The 20,474-nt window shown below is 37.7% G+C and overlaps 1 protein-coding gene across 1 annotated transcript in view; it reads left to right on the top strand.

Annotated features, from left to right (window-relative positions):
* kcnj4.S (potassium inwardly rectifying channel subfamily J member 4 S homeolog) overlaps nt 1-17,964 on the top strand; it is a 38,007-nt gene extending 20,043 nt beyond the window's left edge. The window contains exons 2-3 of the mRNA XM_018261259.2: nt 7,076-7,680; nt 16,546-17,964. Of these exons, the coding sequence (XP_018116748.2) occupies nt 7,661-7,680; nt 16,546-17,854 (1,329 nt within the window). The 5' untranslated portion in view covers nt 7,076-7,660 and the 3' untranslated portion in view covers nt 17,855-17,964. The remainder of the gene's footprint in view (nt 1-7,075; nt 7,681-16,545) is intronic.
* Nucleotides 17,965-20,474: the final 2,510 nt, after the last annotated feature.

The following is a 20,474-nucleotide window of genomic DNA, read 5'->3' as shown; positions in this document are numbered from 1 at the left end:
AAATTAAGACTCTGGAGAAGCTTCTTCAAAGTGCTCTTTACCTCCTGATCTGGGACATCTATTAACAATGGATATTTCATCAGACTCTAAAATAGAATCCCATAGCACTAATAACACAGTGGAGTACCAATCCCAGCCAGTGAATAAAGGAAGCATAATCACCTTTTTCACTCACAAAGTAGCAAGGAGGTAATAAAAAGAGCATGAGCTAGATGAGAATTAGGAGGATTAGATGAGAATTCTAATTACAAAGCAAATAGGACATATAAGTGTTAATACAACAAGCTAGAAGTCCATGAGCATATATCTGCCATTTTTTTTACTGCAAAATGAGCATATATCTGCCATTTTTCTTTACTGCAAAGTTGTGTTGGATTTGTGGTCTGCACCCAGAGCTCAATGACATTGTTAAGGCTTTCAGACCACTTTTACTTGCTCCATCCCTCTACTTTGTACTAAATTACTATTTATTATTTATATTGTACTTAACCATTGGTCCACTATTATATGTTGAACAGTATGGTAGAATTCTGCCCACTAAAGTGCAAGGTTTATTAGAATCTATGTAAGATATTGTGTAGAGGAAGATAAACAACACCCTCTCAACATGGAATAAATTAAAATATACTGTGTATTTTATTACAGCCATGACTTTTTATTACACTCCTAGAAAGTTACTGGCTCATGAGTAGTCCCATTATAAGATACAAAAGCCAATATATCAATTTAGAATCAGTTATCACTTTCACATTTTTTATCACCATGCTCTGCCACGTCTGACTCACAGAAATACAAAAAAAACCCCCACGAATTCTTATCTGTCAATTACATAAAACCTGTTGTTTATTTTCTTATTATTATCACATGATTCACATAAGAATAGGAAGACAGGTAAGAGAATCTTAATCCACAGGCAAGTATATGATCGTCTGTCATGTGGAAGTGGAGGAGCTACAAATAGATAAGAGCCCAAGTGTAGAACTTAAGGTGGCCATATATGCACAGATATTATCATACAAAAAAATTTTCATACGATATCGGCCTGGATATCGGTTGGCTCGTTGGTCGGCCCAAGAGGAAAATTTCGATCAAGTGCCTTTGAAGGCACCAGAACATCAACCACTCTTAGTGCTGAATCGTCAGATACAGGTAGAATTCTATTGTTTCTACCTGTATATCTGACGATTCAGTTCTACATGTGTGTACTGAAACAAACAATCTTACTTGGAAAGATCTTGGAAAAATCATAATTGTTACGTCTATGGCCACCTTTATAGTAGTTGGCATACAACAATGTAACAGAGTGCCAGAAGTAAGGTGAAGATATAGAGTAGAAGTAGAATGGATTTCCTCAGTACAGGTATTTGACTAATCTGATCATCTGTAGATTCTGGCAAATGCCCGAGGGGCTGCTATAAGGGGCCATAGGCAGTCACTATTTATTGGGCCTCTAGGGGCTGTTGCTGGGCATCTGTGTACTTGAAATGTCAGGGCCTATTTTAAATCCCAGTCCATATCTGCATGTAATTGTAAAGTACAAACTTCCAGTCTAGAAGTGTATGGCTCTAGGTCCATACTCTCCTCTACCCACAGGAAATATAAGCATGGGATCTGCACAATATATTGGTCATTGAATGTTTTGGAAAAGGGATCTTTCCATAATTTAGACCACTGGCCTTTAAAGGGGAACTTTTGCAAAAATGAAAATGTAATATACGCTCCATCATACTAAAATAAGAAATTTGTAATTTAATTCAATCCGTTAAAAATTCTGTAGTGTTTCAGAAATAATCAACTTTAACTTCACTATCCCTCTCTCAGCATCTGTTTCTCTTCATTCTGTCTTCATGCAGCAGTTGGGTGTCAGATAATCATTGACAGTTAGATCCAATATATCTTATAGGGGGGCTCCTTTAGCCTAAAAGATGTATTAGAGCTTACTCTTAATATCAACAGACATCATATCTCTTTACATGCAGGATTTGTGCAAAAGGCAGTTATTTTGTTAGATTTAGCTTGTACTGGAATCAGTTATTTGAGTCTAATACATCTGCTAGGAAAGGAGCCCCCCCCCATAAAATATATTGGATCTACTGTCAGTGACTGACACCCAACTCCTGCATGAAGGCAGCATGAAGAGAAACAGATGCTGAGAGAGGGATAGTGAACATAAACTCGATAATTTTAGCAACGGTGCAAAATATTTAATTGATTGTCTATGGAAAGTTTCTTATTTCAGTATGATGAAGCTTATATTACATTTTCATTTTCACAGTAGTTCCCTTTTACGGATAATACATGCTAAAATATATTTCTGCAGGTGCCATCAAATACAAAGTGCTTTCTAATTATAACAAAAAAAAAGCTAATTTGTAAAAATGAATTGTTTAAACAGACCTCTATGTGAAATGACAATGCCATATTTCAAGAGAATTTGGAATATCTGGTTTCGGGAAAACAGAAACTGTTATTTCTGTTATATCTTAGGCAAAGCCAATTGAAGTAAATGACGGGCAACTCCATACAAAAATAGTTTTTGCATAATGAAGTAAATTCTAAGCAACCTTCCAATATACATTATTGAAACACTTTCAATGATTAAGTTGAGATTATTGCCATTGAAAGCAGTTTATCCATTTATGTTCTCCGATTCTCAGTGCAAAAACATTTTTGGGGGAGAATCCCTTTAACGAGACAAATCGAAATCAAAATAGAGTAAGTTGTGTTCTAATGAAATCAGTCATCTGCATCAAAGATTACATCTTATAAATAGTAGGAGCAATTGGTGAAACCTACAAACTCTGATAATTTTACTACTATGAGGGTCCACTAAATTGCAATCCTTAATGTACTGATATGGCTCCAACATGTGTACTCCACCTAATAGAGCTAGTTTGGGTTAGATTTATGTAGAAGGCCTATTTGCTCTTATAGAAACTGCGGCTGAAAAGCTAATACAGCTGTGTTTTCATACATCTGGAACCTTGTTATGAACTAAAAGGGGCGCTGACCATATGCTGGACCTCAATGAGACAAATGAAACACCACTGATTTAGGGGTAATAAAAAATCGACTATTTCTGTTGACTTTCATACAGAAATGCAAATACAGGTATGGGACCTATTATTCTGAATGCTCAGGACCTGGGGTTTTTCGGATAATGGATCTTTCCATAATTTGGGTCTTCATGCCTTAAGTCTACTAGAAATTAATTTAAACAGTAAATAAACCCAATAGGCTGGTTTTGCTTCCAATAAGGATTAATTATATCTTAGTTGGGATCAAGTACAATCTACTGTTTTATTATTACAGAGAAAAAGGAAATCATTTTTAAAAATTTGGATTATTTGGATAAAATGGAGTCTATGGGAGACAGCCATTCCGTAATTCGGAGCTTTCTGGGTATCGGGTTTCCGAATAAGAGATCCTATACCTGTACAGGTATGGGACCTGTTATCTGGAATGATTGGGACCAGAGGTTTTCTGGATATCAGATTATTCCATAATTTGGATCTCCAGTAAGGATTAATTATATCTTAATTTGGATCAAGTACAAGCTACTGTTTTATTATTACAGAGAAAAGGGGAAAAGAAATTAAGAAATTGGATTATTTGGATGAAATGGAGTTCATGGGAGAATTCCTTTCCATTATTCCGAGCTTTCTGGATTACAGGTTTCCAGATAACCCATACATGTATATCAAATTATACGGCTGCAAAATGAATTCAATGTACTGAATGCAGCAGTAATGGAAAGAAGCATTAGAGAAGAAGAGCCCTAGGTACAGCAGGAAGGATGCTCTACGCCTTACCCTTTTACATCAATATTTGTGTGTGTGTTGGATGTCTTATGTTGTATGTCTTTGGTTAGTGAGGCAAGCAAAGCCCACCGAGCAGTGGCAAGTAAATTAGGAAATAGAAGCCATTTGCAAGACAGAACTGAAGAATAATTAGTTGTGTTGGGAAGTGATTGCACCGTATCTGTGCTAAAAAATAATTAAAGAGGAACCACTTTGCTCCAGAATTCATCCTTTTTCCACATCTACATGTCACAGCCACGTCTTTGTAATGATTTGCGCTTGTCTAAGCAAAATAACTCTATGTATTAAATGAGCGGCGCAGTGATAAAACAGATGGATGAGGCTGACAGGAACTTTCATTACACAATATAGTATAGGCATGTAATTCATGAATGTTCTAAATATGTTTAGGTGATGTCTGAGTGAAAGGACTGAGTAAGTCCCTTATACGAAGGATTCTGGAAAGAGAACGTGAGGTTAGAATGAGAGGACGGAATCAATTATTTTACCCAGGCAGCTGCCTTAGTGACAACAGTATGCTTATTCAAAGTAAAGGGGTTTCATCTGTGGGTTTCATGGGGGAAGAGAATATAATCGACTTTACTGTTGTCAAGTTGATGCTTAAACAAGTTGCCTTCTTAGCAAAGGTGACACTAGACCTAAGGAAACTGAAAAATATTTTATTTCTAATCTATCAATAAAGACATGGCACGGAAATACATGCAATTATAAATAAGATGAACAAGGGAAGGGGAAGGTGAAAGAAGGAGAGAGTGGGGGTGGAATTAGTTGATGCACAAATTGGTGAGGACAGAGTTGTGTAAATGGGTAGATAACAAGCAGAGGATTTATTAAACTAAAGTAAATGAAGAAATTGAAGATATGCAAGCCAACCTAAGGGGGCACATTTACTTAGGGTCGAATATCGAGGGTTAATTTACCCCTCGATATTCAACTGTCGAAGTTAATTCTTTCGACCTCGAATATCGAAGTTGAAGGATTTACCACAAGGAAAAAACAATGAAATCCTTCAAATCGAACGATTCGAAGGATTTTATTCCATCGATCGAACGATTTTCCTTCAACCAAAAATTTGTTAACATTGAGGTTTGGTAGGTTTTACTTGGCGAAGTAGGGGTTCGAAGTTTTTTTTAAAGAGACAGTACTTCGACTATCGAATGGTTGAATAGTCGAACGATTTTTAGTTCGAATCGTTCGTTTCGAAGTTGAAGTCGTAGTCAAAGTAGCCAATTCGATGGTCAAAGTAGCCAAAAAAATCATTAGAAATTCAAAGTTTTTTTTATTCTATTCCTTCACTCGAACTAAGTAAATGTGCCCCCTAAGGTGTTTGATATTTAATCTAATTAATTTTTGCTATAGAAGGTTAAAAAAATTGGCCCTAAAAATGCAAATAATGAGCAGAGTTCTTGCTAATTACTATTCTGTTGATGCTGCTTTGTGCATTCTCTCATATTTTCCCACCCAAAATGAAAACAAGAACAGTGAGTCAGCACTTGCTTTAGCATGAAAAGGCCATCAGTGATCCCTTCCAATAGCTTGATTTAAGTTACTGATACTGTGTGCCAAAATAGCAGCAGGGCTGGATGGTGTTTATTTAACCTGGTAGTTTATCAGTCTTATTGTGGATATGCAAGGGCGGCTGCAAATACTAATTAGTGTGCTGGCAGTTTGTGTCGTGGCCAAGGCAAGAATGATTAAAACTGACGAATGTGACCATACTTTTGAACGGAATACACGGTCACATTTTTAAAAACAATTGTTTAATATTTATATATTTTTTTTTATATTTTAAATTTTTTTATCTTTTCCAATTTGCTGATGTTTTTTTTAAAGTTTGCACTTTAAAAAAATTCTATGATTAATTCTATGTTCCATATATATATATATATATATATATATATATATATATATATATATATATATATTATTTTTCCTTCTATTTTTTGTATACTCTTTTCCTTTTACTCTATTATTTTCAAATATTTTATCTCATTCTTCAGCCACAATGTTTCCCAAAGCCTATTCTCTGCATTGATTTTAGCATGTTTCTCTGCTATGCCTGCTATCCCACAGCCACATTCCCTTCCCAGAGACTATTATCCCACTGTTACTATTGTCACCATATCTCCCTACTATACCTGCTATCCCACAGCCACACTCCCTTCCCAGAGACTATTATCCTAATGTTACTATAGGCACCATCTCTCCCTACTATACCTGCTATCCCACAGTCACACTCCCTTCCCAGAGACTATTATCCCAATGTTACTATAGGCACCATCTCTCCCTACTATACCTGCTATCCCACAGCCACAGTCCCTTCCCAGAGACTATTATCCCACTGCTACTATAGGCACCATCTCTCCCTACTATACCTGCTATTCCGCAGCCACAGCCCCTTCCCAGAGACTATTATCCCACTGTTACTATAGGCACCATTTCTTCCTACTATACCTGCTATCCTACAGTCACAGTCCCTTCCCAGAGGCTAGTATCCCACTGCTACTATATGAACCATCTCTCCCTACTTTACCTGCTATCCCACAGTCACAGTCCCTTCCCAGAGACTATTATCCACTGTTACTATAGACACCATCTCTCCCTACTATACCTGATATCCCACAATCACATTCCCTTCTCAGAGGCTATTATCCCACTGCTACTATAGGCACCATCTCTCCCTAATATACCTGCTATCCCACAGCCACAGTCCCTTCCCAGAGACTATTATCCCACTGCTACTATAGGCACTATCTCTCCCTACTATGCCTGTTATCTCAGAGCCACAGTCCCTTCCCAGAGACTATTATCCCACTGCTACCATAGGCACTGTCTCTCCCTACTATACCTGCTATCCCACAGCCACACTCCCTTTCCACATATAATTATCCTCACTGCCACTATAGGCACCATATCACTATGTCCAAGGGTGTTAATGAATAAGTAAGGGAGTGGTTTACATTTAAGCCTAAAATGTTTTTCTAACCAGTCGTTTTTATGCTACTGAAGCTCCAAGGCCTCCATTTTGAATGTGCTTAGTACAATCCCAGTATATCAGCCACTCTTAATTCTCACAGCCCTTGAAATGCATCTCCATATGCAGTAATGTCTATCAAGAATTATTATGCAACTGAAAGCTGAAGAAACAGATAAAAATAACTCACATTTTCTAGCATTCACATTTCAGCAGATGGTTTCAGAGGCAATTGGCTTACAGATTCTTTTATCTGTTGCTATTTTTCCTCCCCCCACAGTGAGAAGAGCGTGGATTGTTACCCTGAGGACTGATAAGAGATTATAGTGCTAATACTAAGTTAACGCAGAGACTTATTGAAGCTCAATACTGCTATTAACGTCTTGCCACTGATGCAAAGAAACAGGTATTTCAGTGTGGAAACATCAAGAGAAGTAAGGCTCTCACCGCTGGCACCACTCAGATTGCATAGCATCCCTGAAAGAATCGTTTCTAGACGACAACAAGGAATTGAGATATCGGCATTCTGTACCTAAAACCAAAGACTGGCAAATCAAGATCACATAAATAAGGGTACTTTTCATAAAAAAGTACTATATTAAATCTCAGCTCTATTTTATTTGTAGCACTGATCTTATTTTACAGCGAACTTCCGTACAAGTATTGGAGTATTGCAAAATTCAGACTTTAGATTGAAGTGCATTCACCATTTCAGAAAATGAGCATGGACATGTGAGATGTTGCCATGTCTCCAGTTGGGTCTCAGATTGTCGCCCTGGGAGGGCCTTAGCTGAGGAGCGGCTTTTGCTACAGAGAAAATAGATTCTCCTCTTGTATCAGCGAGCAGGAATTCCCAACATTTGTCATGGATACTATTCGTAGCAGGTAAGGTTTTTTTTTTTTAATAAGCAGTCCCTCTTTGTCCAAACATGATGTTAGACCCTATAACCCAGTTCTATCAGTAACTAATCCAGTTCATGCAAGAAGGCAGCCATCTTTAACACAATCCGAATGTGTTAACTTGACTTAGTTGGGGTATAGTTAGGCTTTTATACTTGGTTTCATTTAGAGGCAGGTGACCCTATTACTAGCTGAGGTAATGTGTTCTTCTGTCCCCTAATTATCCATATTTTCCTGAGGGTTAGGTGAGAGAAGAGGGCTACAATAACTGAATACTGCCGCTCTGCAATTAAGTCATTTATATACAATATAAGTGACTTCATATTTTAATCTAAATGAATGCAGCACTGGTTAAAAACGATTTAGCTTGGGCTATCGAGTAGTGGCACGTGAAGATCAACCAAACTTGCTCAGTAAACATTAAAAAATATTTTCACTACTCATCTGAGTAGCTTCTTTATTTCAACTGTAATTCAAACCCTTAAGGGTAATGAAATCACTATTGTGTCAAGTAATTTGGTAAGGCGGATATTTTTTAATCAAGTTTTATGATTGTATGAGTGAATGAAACGTGTAGCAGCAGGCGTTAATTGTTTGAATTACATGACTGTAGGTGTGAATTGTTAAATGGGAACTATCACGAAAACTTAATATAAGCTTCATCATACTGAAATAAGAAACGTTCTAAATACCATCAATTAAATATTCTGCATCATTTCTGAAATAGTCACGTTTTCCTCTCTCAACGTCTGTTTCTCTTAATTCTCTCTTCATGCAGCAGTTGGTTGTCAGATATTCATTGACAGTTAGATCCAATATATCTTATAGGGGGGCTCCTTCTGCCTAGAAGATATATTAGAGCTCTCTCAATTAAAATCACCAGACATCATGTCTCTCTACATGCAGAATGTGTGCAGTTATTTTGTTAGATTTTGTTTATACTGGAATCAGTTATTTGAGTAAGCTCTAATACATCTGCTAGGAAAGGAAGCCCCCCTATAAGATATATTGGATCTAACTGTCAATGAATATCTGACACCCAACTCCTCATGAGGACCGAAATGTCCGATTCTTTTAAAATGTGTGTTTAATAAAAATCTCCACATAACAAAGGGCTCAGCTTCAAATAAACCCACAATGCAGTTTAAAATTACTGCCTTATGCTGTTTGATAATTTTCTTTAATGGTTCACTACTTGATGGTACACAGACATCGTTATCAACAGCTGGAACGCTCTAAGAAGAAATTACCTTATCTGAGAACTATCATTATAATTCAATATCCACTAGCCAGCAAGTTATTTTCTGATGTTTTTTAGCTGCAACAAAACAAAACACACAGGGAGTTATTTATCAAAATCCAAATGTATCTAATTTATTTCTGAAACTCCGACCAAATCCTCACGGTTTATTTCCCCTTATTTATCAATACATTTTGTTAAAAATGTAGTGTGCGGGGAAAAAACTCAATCGTTCGGATCGTACAAATTTTTTGGATTTTCCTCAAAAAAACTCGGATTTTTTTGGGATTTTTACCTGCAAACCACAAAATCTTTGGATTATTGCATGATACCAAGTGCAGATCAGGATATCTTCTGGACTTCTCCCATTGACTTATATACAACCTCGGCAGGTCTAAGATGCCTGATTTTCAGATTCAGACTTTTTCCATCCCTGGAATATAATAAATCACGAAAAAAAAATTTCACTAAGAAATCAGATTTTATAGTAAAAATTTAAAAATAGTTTTTGGCTTTTAGACTTAAAAATATAATCCCCTACAGTGTGTCATTGTCCCAACTCTTACACCCATTTCTAATCTTAAAGTTACACTTTTAGGGCTAGGGTATAGAAGAATGTTACAGTGAGGTGGAAGGAGGACTAAGAATGCATGCAGGACAGCCGAGCTTACATAGGAGAAAGGAAGGTGGAGACCCGCATGCCGATTACTGGGAGGGAGCAGAATGAATCACAATGTGTGCATAACACATGTTCTGATAACTGGGACCTGACACATTGAAAGCTCATGTGGGATAATCTAATTGCCAGAGGATGTCCTATTATGTACACTGTAAATAGCATGTCTGTAAGGCATGAATCATAGTTTAAATGATCGGATAGTGTATAATGTACCAACAAAAAAGAAAAGTTTGTAGACACACTGTCCCATAAAGTAAAGGGATACTGTCATGGGAAAAAATATTTTTTTCAAAATGAATCAGTTAATAGTGCTGCTCCAGCAGAATTCTGCACTGAAATCCATTTCTCAAAAGAGCAAACAGATTTTTTTATATTCAATTTTGAAATCTGACATGGGGCTAGACATATTGTCAATTTCCCAGCTGCCCCAAGTCATGTGACTTGTGCTCTGATAAACTTCAATCACTCTTTACTGCTGTACTGCAAGTTGGAGTGATATCACCCCCCTCCCTTTTCCCTCCAGCAACCAAACAAAAGAACAATGAGAAGGTAACCAGATAACAGCTCCCTAACACAAGATAACAGCTGCCTGGTAGATCTAAGAACAGCACTCAATAGTAAAAACCCATGTCCCACTGAGACACATTCAGTTACATTGAGAAGGAAAAACAGCAGCCTGCCAGAAAGCATTTCTCTCCTAAAGTGCAGGCACAAGTCACATGACCAGGGGCAGCTGGGAAATTGACAAGATGTCTAGCCCCATGTCAGATTTCAAAATTGAATATAAAAAAATATGTTTGCTCTTTTGAGAAATGGATTTCAGTGCAGAATTCTGCTGGAGCAGCACTATTAACTGATGTGTTTTGAAAAAAACATGTTTTCCGATGACAGGATCCCATTAAGCCATTAGAAACAAGTGGCTGCTGTGTAATGGACCCCTGTGCTTAACAGAAGCAACACCATTCTTCAGTTTCATGAAGCAACTGAACAGTCAACACTTAAAAGGTGACTTATCCAAAGTGTTGCACAGCAGACATTACAGATGTTGGTTATCAACTGGCCAACTGCCCCCACACCACAACCACAAGCTGAGCAACAAGACCAGTGCAGGAATATTGTTTTTCACCCTGATTAATATTATCTTGTATTTAAAGGGGTAGTTCGCCTTCAAACAACTAGTTGTTTTCCAATAGATCACCAGAAATAACGACTTTTTCCAATTTTTTCCAATTACTTTCTATTTTCAATGTGTCACCGTTTGAAGTGTAAAGTGTCTTTGTTCACCTTTTAAAGCAGCTCTGGGAGGAGGGGTCGACGACCCTGTAAACTTTTCTTAATTGATACATTTAGTTGATACATTTCTTAGCTTTGGCCCTGCTGAGCAGAATCCCTGAGTTTCATTAAAGTCAGCTGTTAGACTTGATACAATAATTACTAATACTCCAGAGATGCTGCTGAGAAATGTATCAACTCAATGTTGCAAAATTGTAACAGTTTAGAGTCTGCACCTGAATTAATGAGCTGCCAGACTCAAACACCAGGGACAGGAAAATTAAACTTTAAAATTCAATTTTGGAAAAACAGTAAAAAAATAAATAATGGAAAGTATTTGAAAAAAGTCTTTATTTAAATTTCCAAAGTGAAAAATGTTTCCTTTGCGAATACGTTGCCCTTCACACGACAGTAAGATAACGATTGTGAATTTTATAGCTTGCGATAGTTCACAACGTATATAATATAACTTCTTGATGAAAAAGTTGTCATGTTTGTGCCAAAAGTTTATGCCACCTTCAAGCAGGTGTTAAAGTTTCGCAATGCGCAATTAAGATTCGCAATGCAATAAAATGAAGAATACAGGTATGGGATCCGTTATCCGGAAACCTCAGGATTACAGAAAGTTGGTCTCTCATTGACTCCATTTTATCCAAATTTTTAGATATTATTTCCTTTTTTCAAACAGTACCTCGTACTTGATACCAACTAAGATATACTGTAATTAATCCTAATTGGAAGCAAAACCAGATTGTTGGGTTTATTTAGTGCTTACATGATTTTCTAGTCTAGTTTTCTAAGGTATGAAGATCCATATTATGTAAAGATCCATTATCCAGAAAATCCCATAGTCCCATCCCTGTAGTACATTGCAACATGCAAATTTTTATTCGCAAATTTGTTCTCTTTGCAAATTTTATTACATTTTCCCCATAGTGCTGGAACAGCTGACAAGCCAAAGGAAACAAAGTCCAAGGCAAGACATCAAAGGAGCACACAGAGTAAAAGCAAAGTCTTAATACAGAAATCCAGCACCAAATCATGCAGAACAGGTGCAGCTTCACAGCTTGGTTGCTCTTTTAGTAAATTTGGATTTTCAGTTAATCTGGATTCGATCAGATAACATAGCAAGCACTGGATTCCATTAGTGCTTCTATTGCAGTGGAATACCCTAGCTGCATACCTCCCAACTGTCCCGTTTTTGGTGGGGAAGTCCCGATTTTGACAGCTCAGCCTGCAGTCCTGGGTTTGGTACTGAAATGTCCCGACTTTCTCTTTGATCTCCTGCAATGAACAGCCAGAAAAAGATACAATGGTTCTAACTTAATTGGCTTTTAGAGAGCCCAGAATATGTGGCAGGTGCACTCATAGATACTTTTATAACAATTTAAGATAAGCATGAGGAAACTTCGGGCGACTTCGGAAAACGAATCGAAAGCGCCGGCGTTTTTTCATTTTAGTCGGCGCAGAGTGAGGGAAGGCATTTGGGGAGATTGGTCGCCGCTAGGACGAGGCGATTAGTCACCAGGCGACCAAATCTCCCCAAATCGCCAAGTGTGGCCTTACCCTTAAGATAAGCAGGTCTCTTGGAGAAACTGTGACTTGCAGCATAAAGGGCAATTCAACTTCATTAGCAAAACTGTAATATCAGAAACTTTCATAACCTGACAAATTTTGTAGAATGAACATGGTAATTAGGCGGTGTGGCCACAAAATGGGCATGGTCAAAACATTTGCTCCGCGCTCAGCGCAGCAATTTTTTATCCCTCTTTCTATTTCCTGAATGTTGGGAGGTATATAGCTAGTGCAAACTGTTAGACAGTAAGTTCAGTATACCAACTTAAATAATAATCACTCCTTAAAGTAAACTTTAAAGTGAATGGGGGCCACTGATAAAAAGGGACAGTGAAAAGAAGGGGTAAAGGAAAGACTGCCTTCTTTTTTTTTGAGGAACAGAAAAAAATTATAGTTATATGCAAAGAGACACACAGAAGATACTGCACAAATTCACCAATATGATCAGTTACCATGGAAATGCTGAACATTTCGGGATGATTTCATAATTCTAGATGCAGTTATTAATTTAATTAGAAAAAAATTGAATCCTTAATTGTGGTATTTTAAACTTTTAACAAAGCGGAATTTAAATTTTAACTCGTGAATGCACAATCGCTTTATATTATTTTGCATCAGTAAGCACATAGCATTTGTGTCTGGTAACAGAGTCCTAACATTGAGAAGCCAATATGAAACACATCCATGATGCGACTAGCCATCCAGTTGTGTGCACATGCCCTACACCTGCTGCCCTTTAAATGGCTTTTTATTACCTAGCCAGTGTCATATATTCTATAGTTTGAAAAAACAGATTTATGAAGATGATGTCCTATTATCCTCATAAATGTAAACTTTTTCAATATGCAATTGTTACTATTCGGGGCAGATTTATCAAAAATCGGATTTGATTTTTTTCTATGATTCGAATAGTTTTTGCACCCAAACTGACACATTCGAGTTATATTTTCAAACATTTGAATGTGTGGTATTTATTAAGCTAAATAGACTCGAAAAATTGAATGTAAAAATTTGCCATCTAAAGCTGGCAAGGTCATGTAGAAGGCAATGGGAGTTGTCCTAGGCAAAGTTTTTTTTGTTGATTTGAGGGTTTTCATCTGAAAACTCAATTTGAGTTTTTGGGACATAAACCCCTTCAATTTGAGCGATTTGAGTTTTTTTCAGGACATTAATCAAGCATTAGAGTTTTTTCCTCATTTTTCATTTGCGTTTTTGACATTTGCATTTTTTCATAAATACTCAAACATTCAAAATTTGAGTTTATCCGAGGTAGAAAAACCCTCACAAAATTCACAAATTCAATATGTCCCTTAATGTATGAACACAAACATAAGGGATGTTCTGAATACCCCAATACTTGAACCTTAAAGCGATTGTTCACCTTTAAATAAACTTTTAGAATGATGTAGAGGGTGATATTCTGAGGCAATCTGCAATTGGTTTTCATTATTATTTTTTGTTTTTGAGTTATTTAGCTTTCTATTCAGCAGCTCTCCTGCTTGTTTTTTTAATTTCAGCACTCTGGTTGCTAATCTCAAAATTACCCTAGCAATCATGCGTTGATTTAAATAAGAGACTGGAGTATATGAATAGGAGTGGGACTAAATAGAAAAAGTAGTAATGAAAAGTAGCAGAAACATTAAAAAAGGGAACCACCCCTTAAAGTAAAACTATACCCCCAAAATGAACACTAAAGCAACAGATAGTTTATATCAAATTGAATGACATATTAAAGAATCTTACCAAACTGGAATATAGATTTACATAAATATTGCCCTTTTACATCTCTTGCCTTGAACCACCATTTCGTGACTCTATCTGTGCTGCCTCAGAGATCACCTGACCAGAAATACTACAACTCTAACTGAAACAGGAAGAAGTGAGGAAGCAAAAGGCAGAAATCTGTCTGTTAATTGGCTCATGTGACCTTACATGTGGTTTGTATGTGTGCACAGTGAATTTTACGATCTCAGAGGGCGGCCCTTATTTTTTAAATGGCAATTTTCTATTTATGATTACCCAATGGCACATACTACTAAAAAAGTATATTATTATGATAATGGTTCATTTACATGAAGCAGGGTTTTACACATGAGCTGTTTTACTCAGTATCTTTTAATAGAGACCTACATTGTTTGGGGGGTATAGTTTTCCTTTAAACAAGCTCATTTAGAAAAAAATAAGTGTGCAAAGCAGATAAAAAGGAGCAAATAATTGGGGATGCAAGGTGCTAGGGAACCTTTGAAATGGAGGTGTGATCTGCACCATTGCTGGATTTTAATACACTGCAAGGTTTAGCTATAGACTACAGTTAGCTCTCGCTGCTACTGTTCTGTTTATTCATTTTTGTTGCTGATTTCTCTTTTAAACCCCACCCCCAGTAAATTTTCATTGTTACAGACTTTTCCAACTGAGCAGGAGTCTAGAAATGAGAAATTGTGGCTACAGTTAACAATAGGGTTGGAATGGGAGTAACCTTAATACCCAGCAGAGTTCCTCAGTAGATTATAAATCAAACAGCTGATTGCATTTGTTAACTCCTTCACCACCACTTTTTCCCCCATCATTTCATCATGATGTCATGAAGATGACATCATTTTCCTATTTCAGAAGGATGAGTCAGGGTTGCGTGGGCCTCGAGGTGGGGGATGCGAAAGGAGAAGGTGCAGTGGGTCCCCTGTTGTGTCCCTGCCTGAGACTGATGCCAAAATTACAGGCCTGAGCTCCTGTTAGACGCCACCAGGGCAGTAAGTTGCCGTGGTAACAGAGTTGTGCTGAGTGTGTAACAGTCACAGATGGTTCTTGCTATGAAACCTCTGAGAGCAAAAAATAGGATTCTGTGTTACATAAGATGAAGAGAGGTGAAGAGAAGGGTCCCCCAGTTCTGATTTCTTTGTATGTTCTGAATACCCCTCTCAGCCCAGGTCTTAGGTGGAATATGATAAGACAATTAGATATATTATATACAGTTTCTATATAAAAGCCCTATTTTTAGATCATGAAGAACATTGTCTTGCATTATTATTATGAGCTGATTTGAACATTGGAGGGAGATGCGATAGGCAGTAAAAACAATATGTTTATCCCAATGAACTCAACAGTTGCACATGCCAATCCACTTCACTTGGCTCAGTGCTGTTTGTACATGGAGGCATCTTTATTTACACAGCCAGAAAAAGATCTCTGACACATGAATATGACAAGGCATTATGAGAAATTCACACATGCAAAAAGAAACCATGGCAGGTCATTTTAAAAAGCAGACTTTTATATGCATGTTTTCTGCAACTTTATTCCAGGCACACACTAAATTGTAGGGACTGCTGTTTTTCAGTCATTTCTATGGTGAAATAATGAAAAATAATAGCGGATTCACTTGGAGCAAGGCAGTTGCAGCTATTGACCAGGGCTGCATTTAGGTTTTGCCCTATGCAATTCATCTACCATATTTCACCAGAGCAGACTAAAGAATGAACGTTGCAAAGGATCATGTTTTGATACAAGTACTTTTCTGAATAGGGTCAATACTTGTTTTAACACTTTGTATGTCATAAATGAGCTCTAGTAACTTTAAATATCCTAACACCATGTTGCAAAGGTCCTTCATTTCAGAGAAATTTGAGGTACAGTGTACCAAAATGTTTTTACAACCCCTACTTTTAGCATTAATGTTTCTTCCCAACATTCCTTCCCCTTTGTCTTTGATTGTCCTTCCCTTCTTCTTCCTTTCATACACAAATCTTCTCTACACTGTCTTTCCCTTCTCTTCCGTGTTCTTCTCCCCATCAAAACCTTGTTCTTCCATCTCCTATTCTGTGTTTGCTTTTTCTTATTCTCTTTCTGTCTCTTCCTAGCTTTAATAACAACCCTGAAATATGTAGTTACAAACAGTTGAAGAGGCTTTAGGATAACACAGTATTCATCTCTTGTTTGGCTAAAAGTCCCAAGTTGAAATCTATTCGCATTATACTTTTCCTAGTGTCTCTTACTGATATTTATGACCAAATAGTGATCAGATAAATAATATGTGCCAAACAAAAGATTTACACCTATTTAATTATATTTTTCTCTCTTTCTCTTGAAGTAGGTACAGCATTGTGTCAACTGATGAGGAAGGTCTTCACATGCCGTCTTTGGGTCTTAACGGTAACTGGACATCTTCTCTCCACCATCCCCACTCACGGCGAAAACAGCGCAACCGTTTTGTAAAAAAGAATGGTCAGTGCAATGTCTACTTTGCTAACCTTAGCAACAAGTCACAGCGTTACATGGCAGATATCTTCACTACCTGTGTAGACACCCGTTGGCGTTACATGCTGCTCATCTTCTCTGCCACTTTCTTGGCCTCCTGGCTAGTCTTTGCCTTCCTTTTCTGGTGCATTGCTTTCCTGCATGGGGATCTGGGCACTAGCAGTGGAGTGATAGGTGGAGGTAGGCAAGGACCACTAAAGCCATGTCTGATGCATGTCAACAGTTTTGTGGAAGCATTTCTCTTTTCTGTAGAAACACAGACTACTATAGGTTATGGATTTCGTTACGTAACAGAAGAATGCCCATTAGCCATTCTTGCTGTTGTGGCTCAGTCAATACTTGGATGCCTGATTGACTCCTTCATGATTGGAACAATAATGGCAAAAATGGCTCGACCTAAGAAGAGGGCTCAGACATTGCTATTCAGTCACCATGCTGTCATTGCACTAAGAGACGGTAAGCTCTGCTTAATGTGGAGGGTAGGTAACCTCCGTAAAAGCCACATTGTGGAAGCTCATGTGCGGGCACAACTGGTTCGACCCTATGTTACCCAAGAAGGTGAATATCTACCTGTGAATCAACGAGACCTAAATGTAGGATATGACAGTGGTTTAGACCGCATCTTTTTAGTCTCACCCATTATTATTGTTCATGAGATTGATGAGGAAAGCCCATTCTATACAATGGGTAAAGAGCAGCTGGAGGGAGAGGACTTTGAGATTGTTGTCATTTTGGAAGGTATGGTTGAAGCCACAGCTATGACCACTCAAGCCCGCAGCTCCTATCTAGCTAGTGAGATACGCTGGGGACAACGTTTTGAGCCTGTAGTATTTGAGGAGAAAAATCACTACAAAGTGGACTATTCCCATTTCCATAAGACCTACCAAGTTCCAGGTACTCCTGTATGCAGTGCTCGGGAACTGCACGAAAGTCGCATTACCGTATTACCTTCTCCGAGCGCCTTTTGCTATGAGAATGAACTAGCTCTTTTGAGCCAAGAAGAAGATGAAGATGAAGAAGCAGTTGGTGGTGTGCCAGATGAAGGCGTGTTACATGTCATGGGAAGTCACATGGAGCTAGACCGTCTCCAGGCCTCAATGGCATTAGATAATATTTCCTATCGAAGGGAGTCAGCCATATGATGCCAGAGATCATTTATGGAAGCTTCCTTACCAGTGCTGACATGACTTTCTTATTCCTGTGCCATGCAGAGTGTTTTAATAAATTTGTCTGTCTGCAGACTACGACCCTATGAAGCCCTACAAATGTCTGTTCTGAACATACTGTATTCCACTAAGTGTGTTCAGTCTTTATAAATGGAAGGTAAATGCTCTCTGTGCAAAGAACCAAAACAATGACGTTTCTGGTTGTCAGATAGTTAGACAAAGTAAGAGAGGTCACATATTGAGGACCTGTGGGCTGTCAATCATTGTATTTAAATATTTTGTACAAGTATGAACTCTAAATAAATCTTGAATATGTGCTCTTCCAAATTCTACATTTTATACCATAAAATTCATACACAAGATGTTTCGTACAGAATGGTGTACAAAAGCACATCAATTTGGATTTACAAAAACACCTGAAGAAATAGCCTAGAAGAAAGAAACCCACTAACATAAGCTATTCATTGCTGTTAAACCACATCTCCCATCATCCTGTGCAAAAGATGCAGAAAGCCATTGACTGATCATCCAAAGTCTCAGCCCAACTGAAGTGTTTCTTTAAACATAAATTTTTTTCTGACTGTTCCATGCGCCTTACACTACAAAATGCAATAATCTCACTTCCATCACATTTAATACATCTTATAGGTGAATAAAAAGAAAGAATAACAAATAATTTTTAATAGCTAATTATAGAGGAGAATGACAGTTGATCTACTGTCCTATGAAAAAGTTTGGGAACCCCTCTTAATTGGAGCTGAGCTTTCAAAATAGCAACTTCCTTTTAATATCTAACATGCCTTATGGAAACAGTAGTATTTTAGCAGATAAAGTTTATTGGATTAACAGAAAATATGCAATATGCATCATAACAAAATAAGACAGATGTTGGGTCCAACAGAGATATTACATCAATACTTAGTTGAGCCTCCTTTTGCAATCATAACAGCCTCTAGACGCCTCCTATAGCTTTTAATGAGTGTCTGGATTCTGGATGGCAATATTTTTGACTATTCATCCATACAAAATCTCTCTAGCTCAGTTAAATTTGATGGCTGCCGAGCATGGACAGCCTACTTCAAATCATCCCATAGATTTTCCATGATATTCAAGTCATTGGACTGTGACGGCCATTCCAGAATATTGTACTTCCCCCTCTGGATTAAATGCCTTTGTAGATTTCAAAGTGTGTTAAGGGTCATTGTCTTGTTGGAATATCCAACCCTTGCGTAAATTCAACTTTGTGACTGATGCTTGAACATTATCCTGAAGAATTTGTTGATATTTGGTTGAATTCATCCTACCCTCAACTTTAACAAGGGCCCAGTCCCTGAACTAGCCATACAGCCCCACAGCATGATGGAACCTCCATCAAATTTGACAGTAGGTGGCAGGTGTTTCAATTGGAATGCGGTATTCTTCTTCTGCTATGCAAAGCATATGATCAAATAACTACATTTTTGTCTCATCAGATCTTCAGATATTTTGAGAGTTGCTTTGAGGATCCCATGCTGTCTCTCTTCAGAGGAGAGTCAAACAGAAGTACAACTTGCAATTGGCCACCTTAAATACCATTTCTCATGATTGGACACACCTGCCTATGAAGTTCAGGGTTTAACGAGCTAATCCAACTAAATTGGTGTTGAGCAGTTACATGCATTCAAATTAGCAAAATTAAATTACCCAAATTTTTGCACAGCCAGTTTTTCACATTTGATTTAATTTCATACAATTGAATACTGCTTCACTAAAAATCTTTGTTCAGAAAACACCCCAGTACTGTTCCTGGGAAATGAAAGACATACCACTGGTATCTTTTTTGTTGAAAGTGGAGTAAATTATTATGCAGACTGAGAGGGGTTCCCAAACTTTTTCATATGACTGTATATCAGTAATTAGCAGTATGTCTGTGGTTCACGAGGCGTCTTATCTGCATGTAAAATACACATATTTTGCATGGGCAAAACCAACCACTAATGCAGATCTTGAATGCCATTTGCTTGCCCTTAGGTAAGTGACATCTAGTGCTCTGGATACCACTCCCCAAATAATGAATCTTCTACAGGTACAAATATGCGTTATTCACATGACATTTTGTACTTTCTTGGGACTGGAAAGATTAGAAGGGGTTTTTAAGGGTTATGTTTCTGGTCTCAGTGCCAGATAGGTACCACACAGGTAGCTTAAATTGTGGCCCAGTCTCTGGTTAGGCATTATCGACACTTAGAAGAGTAGGAGCAGGGTTTTGGGTTATTTGACTGGGTACAGGAATTTCCAAATAACGGAGTCTTTGTGGCGTTAGCAATGGAGCTCGGTATTCACTGTTCATTGGACAAGCAGTGAGTGTCATCAAAGGAGTAATACTTCTTCAGTGTCTCAAGTCAGAGCATCCCTATACGGCATTTAGAGACGTTCTTGCAGCAACAGCCACAACATTTAGTGCCAGATCCTGGCCAAATTTAGTTGAAATAGTAAACATCTGATGTTATATTGCCACATAGAAATATAGGCGATTCTTAACTGTATTGGTAATGGATTATGCTGTCAGTGTTTGATAGCTGACATATCTGTTATACATTGCAGCACTCAGCAAAAG

This window comes from Xenopus laevis, chromosome 4S, assembly GCF_017654675.1.
Source record: "Xenopus laevis strain J_2021 chromosome 4S, Xenopus_laevis_v10.1, whole genome shotgun sequence".
In the NCBI taxonomy this organism is placed as follows: Eukaryota; Metazoa; Chordata; class Amphibia; order Anura; family Pipidae; genus Xenopus; species Xenopus laevis.
This window is presented reverse-complemented; position numbering and strand designations above follow the sequence as displayed.